Source organism: Watersipora subatra, chromosome 4 (genome assembly GCF_963576615.1).
Source record: "Watersipora subatra chromosome 4, tzWatSuba1.1, whole genome shotgun sequence".
In the NCBI taxonomy this organism is placed as follows: Eukaryota; Metazoa; Bryozoa; class Gymnolaemata; order Cheilostomatida; family Watersiporidae; genus Watersipora; species Watersipora subatra.
Window position 1 is genome coordinate 3,710,081 of NC_088711.1, and position 9,681 is coordinate 3,719,761.

The 9,681-nt window shown below is 37.5% G+C and overlaps 1 protein-coding gene across 1 annotated transcript; it reads left to right on the top strand.

The window, feature by feature from the left end:
- The first annotated feature begins 436 nt into the window (after nt 1–436).
- Nucleotides 437–9,531, top strand: LOC137393838 (uncharacterized). Its single transcript, XM_068080547.1, has 8 exons — nt 437–494; nt 833–926; nt 1,028–1,231; nt 2,175–2,316; nt 3,220–3,419; nt 4,356–4,508; nt 4,893–5,016; nt 7,346–9,531. The coding sequence occupies exons 1-8, from the start codon at nt 437–439 to the stop codon at nt 9,221–9,223; spliced, it is 2,853 nt and encodes a 950-aa protein (XP_067936648.1). The 3' UTR covers nt 9,224–9,531.
- The last annotated feature ends 150 nt before the right edge of the window (nt 9,532–9,681 follow it).

Sequence of the window (9,681 nt, forward strand, 5' to 3'; positions counted from 1 at the left end):
ATTAGTACAGAGAACTGGCAAGCAGTGTCATTCATGTTTATATTCTTCTTGGCACTAATAATAATAGTCAATAGTTACATCTGAAGACAATAAGGAAGTTCCATATAAAGATGAGAATAAGTTCAGATGAGTGTAGTGATCGGAACAAGTCAGCCGCGTGTCAGCTTTTGCCATCTATCATATCAGTATGCGAGGATTAATTGATATTTAGTGTTGGCAAATTGCTAATTAGCATTCATGATGAGCAGACCTTACTCGCATCGGCCTTGCCCTTACATAACAAGATCTAGCAAACCTGTCGAATATTCCGGAATGTAAGCAGTGAGTAAACAAATTACAAGCATTAGATCGCTTGAGCTATTCATCAGCCTTCTTAGCCAATTCCTAGCAAAATTCTTCATATATTTGTTAAACATAATCTTGAGCTCAGTGCAAGATGAGCAAGCGGAAGATAGCCTATGCTCGAAAGAATGTGATAGATCCAGAGGAGGAAGGTAAGACTTTAAGATGTGCTAGCTTGACTGCAATTTTTGTTTATTCCATTTCAGTTACAATGCCACTAGGTAACAGATGGCGGTTTATTCAATGTTTTATTTATAACCTGTCAGTTTCACTCCAAGGATATTGGTTGCCTTGAACTGAATCATCAACAATTCTACTCTATTGTATGTAGATAATTCCAGGACACATGCAGCATAATAGAGCTGTATTATATTTGCTGCATGAATAAATCTACAAATATTTGAGTTCGCCTAACATGAGATATAGCATCGATGCTTATCCTCAAATATGTGTGGTTTGATGTAAAATAATCCACTTAACACGGCTGTAGGCGAAGAACTTCCCTTTGAACCAAGAAATATCACAATTCACACTGACTACTGGTTCGACAGAGATTATGATCTTCATGATAAACTGCTGGGCAGGTTAGTAACATTGTTGCTGAAGGCAAACAAATGAAATAGGACACTCATGAAGCTGTGAGCCAGTGAGTATTTTCAGTCCTATAATATTGTGCTTTTACTAGAGGTAAATTTGGGGAAGTCAGAAGATGTAATGAAAAATCATCTGGACTGGTGTTGGCGGCTAAAATTGTAACAGCGAGGAGAGAAAAGGAGAAAGAGGATGTGAGAAAAGAAATAAAGATAATGTCGCAGCTGCGGCATCCAAAGATATTGCAAATATATGATGCCTTTGAGAGCGCAAAACAGATGTGTATCATCACAGAGCTGTAAGTCTTCAGTTTTCTTACTGAACATTACTTTTCTGTCCTTGACCTATTTGAGTTTGTCCCATTGTCTTGTCTCTCAGATATTCTTGATTTATAGCTGTTCTTGTAAAGGTTTTTGTTTGCTAGCATGGTCTAATTTCCTCTCTACCTTCTTCATTTACTTGGTTTGGTTTCTTATACCTAGGTGTCGAGTCACATCTGTAGTTGTGTTTGTTAATCAGTTAATCTTTAATAACTTGTTAATTGTGTTTGTGGTGTTAGTTAACTAGCTGTCCATGCTCACAAACTATCCAAGCTTCATGAGCAAAATGTGGGAGTATTTATTTGACATGAGCATAGACGGCTGCAGTCATCACAACCTCTGATTATCATACAATGATCATCAATGAGATACATTCATGTATGTTTAACCCCCTCTTTAATCTTGCTAGCCTCTGCACCTCTTTGTCAGCAGCTATGTAATATAATAATTGCTATGCCTTATTTCACTCACTCCTTATGTTTGTTTATTAGGTTTAGTTGGCTCATAGTTCGCAATGCTAAATCTGCCTCTGTAAAGTGGCTGTGAGAGAAAGCCTAATTATTTCAGCATAAAGTCTTGCTACTAGTGAAGATGTAAGCGCAGGCAATCAACTATATTGCACTCTAATTGCTCTTACCTGCTCTCTATTACACGCTTGTTCTACAGCTCCTAGCATTCTGTGCCACACGAGACTCTTTCACACTGATTCTAGAGTGTAAATTGTTCATTAGTTTTCTGTCAACTATCCGTTAGTTTGACTCGTACTGGCCAGCAGTTATAGCCTAGACTGACTGAGTTGGGATTATAATATGTTACTATAAACCGCTCATTTATTGTTACATTTTGTGAAAAATACCATAATGTTTCGTTGGTAATTGTTCTGTATATATGGTTAGTGACAGCAGCTGTGTGTTTCTTCAGGGTCAATGGTGGCGAGCTTTTTGATCGAGTAGTAGATGAGGACTTTGACCTGACTGAGCGCGTGGCCATTCTGTTCATGAGGCAGATCATTGATGGCATCGCTTTCATTCACTCGCAGAACATCCTGCATCTAGATATGAAGGTATCGCTGCTATATGGTGTCTGAGAGTACGTTTAGATATTGACTCCCATCCCTTTAAGAGTTACCCGCTCGTGCAAGCATTCCGCTAGTTTGATTAAGTTTATTTGAAACGTGATAAGATTCTGACATGCGATTGTATGACTGTTTCTACTTGCAGCCAACTGGTATGACTAGCCATTTGTTGGCTATTTGAAAAGCTGTATTTACTTTCACGTTTAGCGAATCTACAACCAGTTTTTCTTAAATCCGATCATCTATATAGATTACACCGAATTACCAGTCTGACCCGTATAATCCACAGGTCCATAGCAACAATCAGAACACAACCTGCCGAGCGAAAAATGCAAATATTTTTGTTTCAAAAATATTAGTTTTTCTATCTGTTTGTATTATAATTATGGCTTGTTTATGTCACTTGTTCTTGAATACATATTTGTAGCATTTGATTGATTATTATAAAATTTATAAATTTGCAGATTTATAGCATATTATTTGATAGAATGATTGAGGTAATTGAAACATAGTAAACTGCCAAATTACCTACTCACTACTTACTCTTTAAAGTAATTATGGTAATAAGGCTTAAGCGTGAGTGAGCAATGCTAAAGTAAGTGCATAGTGTTTCCTTTTCCAACATTTTCTCAAGCGTGTCCATTGTTCACCTTATAATTTCGATGTACCCATTTCCAGCTTATCGTTGTAAGAATGTTTTGGTCATATTTATGGGGTTATAAGATATTATTTGACATCTTCACATATTCATCTTCACTTCTATATGCTGGCTTGTGGGAACACAGGCCTAGCAAACTAATGCAATGAGTTTATCATAACGTAGTCAAATGAATTATTATTTCCCCTTGTTGTAGTCCAGCAACACCTGCTCATTGTTCTTATGTGTTGCAGCCAGAAAACGTAATATGTGTTGCCAAAACAGGTACACGCATTAAGATAATAGATTTTGGGCTTGCCACAAGATATGACTCATTCTCCAGCACCAAGGTGATGGCTGGCACAGTGGACTTCATGGCGCCTGAAGTCTGCAACTATGAGGATGTAACTCCGTCAACTGATATGTGGAGCGTTGGAGTCATCTGCTATGTTCTGTATGTCATTCTAGAACATTTATTTATTTTAAAAAATGATATTGATGTAAAATAAAATTTAAAAGAAAATTCTGGCTAAAAATATTTTTTAACTAGATGTAGATACCACAGTATAAATTGAGAGATTTTTAAAATATTTTGTTTGTGCAAATGATGTGGTGACTGGAAGGTTCGGGATTCAATGATACTAAAATTGTCTATGATTTCTTCGCATTGAGAAATAAGTGTCTGAAAGAAATAATGCTGCAAATGCAACTGCAAAACAGTCAGCAATGGCTCTTGTCTAACCAAGTTAACATACATTGTGGCTATAACCCTCATAGCCTCAGCCTTTTCCCTTTCAATAACTTTTTGGTACATCAACTGAATGAATTAGCAGTCAGTGAAAGGTGGCGAGAAGGCATAAAATGTCTTGAGTGATCTACAATCAACGTTCTGTTTGCCATCTTAGGACTGTCGCTTTTATCTCTACTACAAGGTTTTTTTTAATATTTTCTAGTATTATAGTAAACAACTGTACCAGGTAATATACTCAATAGATATACTAGTTATAAACATTGAAGTCAAAAATGGTTAGCGATGGACGATTATTTGTCTATTAAGGAATGAAATAATGTAGTGAGGTGAAAGAAGGCCAGTAATTTTGACCGATCAGATCACATGATCAAATTGATTTAGAAATTAAACTGAGCAACTCTACTCTTTTCCCGCTACAGTTTTATCGTTTATATCTGATGGATTGGCGGAACTGTTCATGTTAGTTTCCCTTAAACCGTGTTTGTAAGAGCCATGAAACTGTTTGAGCTGGTTTCCATAAAGGCCTTTTTAATAGCTCCTTAAGATCTTATTCATCCGCTTCGCTAAATCAGTTGCCAAATGAGTTGTCAAGGAACTACACTCGTAATTATAAGCTTTACATCTGAACAATCGTTGTAGGGTTTCAGGCTTGTCTCCTTTCTGTGGTGATGATGATGCTGACACAATCTGTAATATCTTGAGAATCGATTTTGATTTTGCTGCCGAGGAGTTTGATGAGGTCACAGCAGGATGCAAAGATTTCATTAAAAAGCTGCTAGTAAAGGACCCGAGGTGATAAATAATATCTTTTTTTTAAGTCATGACTTTAAAACTTTAGATCTGCTACTGATAGAACATGTGGGAAAACTGCATCACCACTGATACAACTGAATGAACTGAATTGCCCAACTCATCAAATGTTGGTTTTGGCTCACAACTTTCATTAGTAACCTTCTTGAGTGCTAGTAACTTTCAACATTTCTCTGTTCTACTGGTTTAATTTATAAAAAGACAAGTATTAGTAGTAGTAGACAGGTAGTAGACAAGTATTAGTCGTAGTAGACAGGTAGTAGACAAGTAGTAGACAGGGAGTAGGCAAGTAGTAGGGCTAAAGGATTTTCTAAGTTGAAACATTTTCCTTCTAACACTCATCACTAACCTTTACTTCGATTGCAGAAAGAGAATGACTGCGTTGGAATGCATGAAACATTCATGGTTGAATAAAATCACAAGATCCCAGACCAACAAGCACCTCTCCAAAAAACACCATATCAAGTTTTTTGTCAAACGAAAATGGAAGGTAAGTTTGCCACGCTACGCCCACTTTCACAAGTCTGATAAATCAAAGGCAGTCGGAATTAAATAGCTGAAAATTCTTCAAATAAAACGTGTCATAGCCAGTCATTTTTTAGGAATAGCATAGACTAGATGTGAGGCTTAGGTGCTATGAACTGGATCTCTTAGGCAATATGGTGGCTCAATCAGCAAAAACCTCAGCCCAGCATTTATTGTTCGGCCTGCAGGAAACTTTCTATGTCTAAGGTGTGGCAGAAGCCTGCACCAAAGACTTATGTTTGGCGCTTTATAGAGAGCAATCGTTTATAGAGGTCAAGGCATCAGGGTGGTAAAATGGCTGTCATAAAATATGCATTGAAACGCATAGGTGCTATCGATTCTCACCTGCGCGATCATGTTTACGAGCTCCTAGGGATTATGCATGAGCTGTGTGTAAATTGTATGGTTATTACTCACTTGTACTAGTTATTCTCGCTGTTCAGGAAACAACTAGTTGGCTTACATAAAAGGTTGCTACACTCTGTGTAATTACCTCTGATCAACGTTTAAGTTGAATACAGGCATGGATGTGCATTGACACAAGGCTCAGCATGTTGATGTTTGCAATGCATGCATTTCATTGGCTTATTACATTACTTAAAAAGGCAGTTCTTGGATTTTGGAAAGTCGCATCAAAAGATAATTTTTCGTATGATTAATAAAACTAGGAAAATACGGAATGCATAACCTTGTTGACCCATATATATTTAACAAAAAAATAATGATTTTGTCTAAGGAATTGTGAAGAAAACAGCAAACCCCTGCCCAGCCTTCGTACGCAGTAAAGCATTGATATGATGCCCATTGATAATTATCTGTGCTCTAAAATACCTACTTGTATAGACAAGACTTCAATCAAGCTTTAGTCAAGGAAACCATCGACATGTGTCCCTCGCCTTGAACATTAAAATGACTGAGGAGACAACTTCAGAATTTTCAAGCCTGGACAAACGGACATACTAGATTATTAAATGGCAGTGCTGTACAGTTTTGTAAATAGATATATTGAGACTATAGAGTTAACCTATCTGAACGAATGGCTAGACTGCCATATTGTGACGTTTTTTAGCCATTTGGAAACAGCAAAGCAGAAGTTATTGATTCATGAAGGTAATTTTTATGAAAAGCAAACCTATGAAGTCATCATTGGCGACATAGAAAGAAACCACTAACAAGACAGTATGTTACTGTCATACACTAAAGGGAGATGTAACACTCGAATTATGCAATGTTTATACAGTCATGACTTTCTCAAGATTTTGCATCACAACCAAGTTTAAATTTTCCTATCTTAGTCTTCCGTCGCACCATGCCGCTTTCAAACTTGGTTGACGACTCAGTTTCACTTGTGTCTACGCAAAACCTTAGATCAAAAAATATACCAAACATCTAAAGACAAGGTTATTTTCATATTTTTACTGCAGTTTTGGTAAAAGTTCAGTTGTTTTGGTAAAATCTCAAAAGGTTTGATGAAAACAAAATAAAAACTGATATAGCAATTATATATGTCGCCGAATATTTTAAATAAGGCAATAACAATATAAATGCACTTGTAATAGTATGCAATAAATAGCACATAAAAACTAACTATTTGGCCATGCATACTTAAGGCAGTCAGGTTTCATAACTACTACAAACATATTTTTGCAGGATTTGTTTTCAAAACTGATACTAGGTTATTATTAAACAGGACTTCACATAGCCTTAGAACTAAACCCTGCACGAATACATTCATCGCCCATTTTGTTAAGTTTTCAGTTTTCAGTTCACTGAGGTAATATTCAGTGACATACCTATAATGAGAGTAATTTGTGATTGTCCCTGACCAGTACTACTACCCTTCACTTCTGAACACTTAATGCTCTTCCACTTGTATCTATCATTGCAAAATGCATAGACCTTACCTCCATCATCACTTTCAAGTCAGTAATATGTTAACAAGGAAGCGTTGTACAGGGAAGATAATTTTATGCATTTGGTTCAGTACATGCCAAAACAACCACTTATAATATCAATTTTCAAAATAGCTAGAAAGTTATGTTAAAAAGTACCCCTTGAATAGCATTAAAATAAATGGGCCTTCAGACAGCATCAGCTGCGTGTTGCTTCTATGATGCATGCAACTCTCTTCCACGTATTAGTACAATATTTTACATAATAATATATTCTATTTAATAATACTATATTCTACACAATAATATTACATTCTACACAGTAATATATTCTACATAACGCTACTATTTTATAAATATTTCTATTATACATGTCGTGTACAAAATGCGACATCTTTGTAGAAAGTGATCCAAGCAGTTATAGCCATAAACCGATTTGCCCGGATTGCTCAGGAACGCAAAGCAGCATCAACAACACCTTGCTTTTTACCAGAACCAGAAGTTGCTGAGATTCCAGGCTGGAGGGTACGTATGGATGAGAGAATTGCCCAGGGTAAAGCAAAGGCGGAGCTAATCAACAACAAAAATACTTTACAAACATGCAATAATCCGGGAGGGCTGCCATTGGTAGGAACAACTTCCTCCCTATCATGTTCTAGTGGCTATGATAGTTCTGGCTCCACAAAATCTTCAGCAACCACGGATGATGTAGCATTACTTATTGGTTGCAACGTAGAGGAACAAGCTTATGATGATGATGATACAAATTCAGGGTCTGTTCAGCGTTTGGAGAGTGTTGAGACACTTGTCAATGATGACGTAAGCGAGCTCAATATGAAGGGGGAGATGGATATGATACATACCGATAGACGAAAACATTTAGAAGCAAATTCTAAGTCAGCAAGTGATGTGCAAGCTTGTTTAAAAAAAGTTTCTCAATCTGAAAATGAGAGCTCAACAGAGGAGGATTCTGAAGAGGATGAACTTTACAATTACTACACAGATGCAGGAGTAGATGAATGTAATTCCAGTCATTTGTTAGCCAGCAAATCCCCCACATGTCTTGATCACAATATCAATGGCCATGAGGCACAGGAATTAGAGGAGCCATCGGTTCAGGCTGACACCGAAGATCGCTATAAAGTGATTCACCAAGAAAATGAAGATAGCAGCGCCTCGGTGTTGCAAGATCCCGAGAACAGTGAAAGTTCTAATTTTCCATCCAGATTGGAATGTCGGGCCAGTTTGCTAGAGAATCTGGTGGAAGTGCCCGATGATGTTTCTGTTAAAAATGTCAGAAGTAGACAGAATTCTGAAAAAAATAGCGGAAATATTAATGAATTAGCGCAGCGAATTCCATCACCATGTACAACGAAGGTTGATCACACTTCCCGATCAGAAACAGGAAGATATAACCGGTCACGCAAATCATCTGCTCTGGCAATTGGTTCACCAAAAGCTTCAAACTTTTCTCCACAATCTAGCAGAGGTGATTCTACTCCATCAGGACGATACTCACGATCTTCACGGAACAACAGCCGTGAACCAAGCATTGACCAGGACTTAGATGACAGTACTCCAATAGGAAGGCACCGCTACTGGTCCCCTTCACCTGTTCGAGAATTAGAACTTCAAAGACGTCTAAGACTTTCTGCTTTGTATGATGAAAACTATGCAAGACCTTCAGCTAGTTCAGATGATATTATAGAGCGAGTGATTCCCATCGAAGTCGAACAGTCTCCACCACTATCCAAAAGTAGATTTCAACCAGCATCGCGCCAGCCATCTGCTTCAAGTACACAATCAGATGGCTTCAGCATCCCGTTTGGTACCACACTCAGCCAAAAGTCTCGCTCTCAGAGACACAGCAGTGGAACAGTCAATTACGATGACTTCTGTCCGACAACTTTTGGACTAAGAGAATCTCCCAATCGTGATCCTAGTTTAAAACTTTGGAACACTAGAGAATCACCAAGTAGAAGTGGGTTAGAACGGAGACAGGCGAGAATTGCAGCAATCATGGGTGATTCAACAGAATCTTTAGACAGCATTGGCAGAAGGAGACCACCACAGACCAACATAACAAACAATCGAAGTTACTCTGGCTCTAACACCGAAAATAGACAGGCCAGAATTGCAGCTATAGTCAATAGTAGCAACAGTGATAACCAGAGAGAATGTCCTGGTCTTCCAAACAGCAGACCCTCAAGCAGGACTAACTCGGATGAAGATCGACACCGAAGAATAGCAGCTATTCTTTCAAAGACAGAGAATTCCTAATTAGTAGTCTCAAAAATATATTTGATATTGCGTGTTTTGCTAAATGATTTATAATTTAATGACAAGGCTATTGGTATTACCACACTAGCTAGTTCTACCGACTGATACAGACCCAGATTATTTGACAGGCTCCAAATATACACAACCATTATGTTGTTTCTATAATCGTTATGCTGTTGATCTGATATAAATAAAGCATGATTTTAGTAAGATCAAATGCTCAACTGTACCAGTAAGCTCATCATTTCTATTTAACTGTTGACACTTCATCTTGAGTATATTCTTCGTGATTGCTCGTGGAGCAGTGATACAATACACTAATCACTTTTGCTGATTATATCCTTCAGGCCTTTAATACAATTTGTTGGAATCTTGCATCAAATCAGCAAATACAAAAAACGGCAAACCTTGAAGCTTATGCCATAAGAATCTAAAATTAGGGACTCTTAATGTAGATG

Bases quoted from the DNA above. Each gene is read 5' to 3' on its own strand.
- LOC137393838 (XM_068080547.1), top strand. From the start codon at position 437: ATGAGCAAGCGGAAGATAGCCTATGCTCGAAAGAATGTGATAGATCCA. The intron at 2,317-3,219 runs GTATCGCTGCTA...TATGTGTTGCAG, and splicing joins TCCTGCATCTAGATATGAAG to CCAGAAAACGTAATATGTGT. The intron at 5,017-7,345 runs GTAAGTTTGCCA...ACATCTTTGTAG, and splicing joins TTGTCAAACGAAAATGGAAG to AAAGTGATCCAAGCAGTTAT.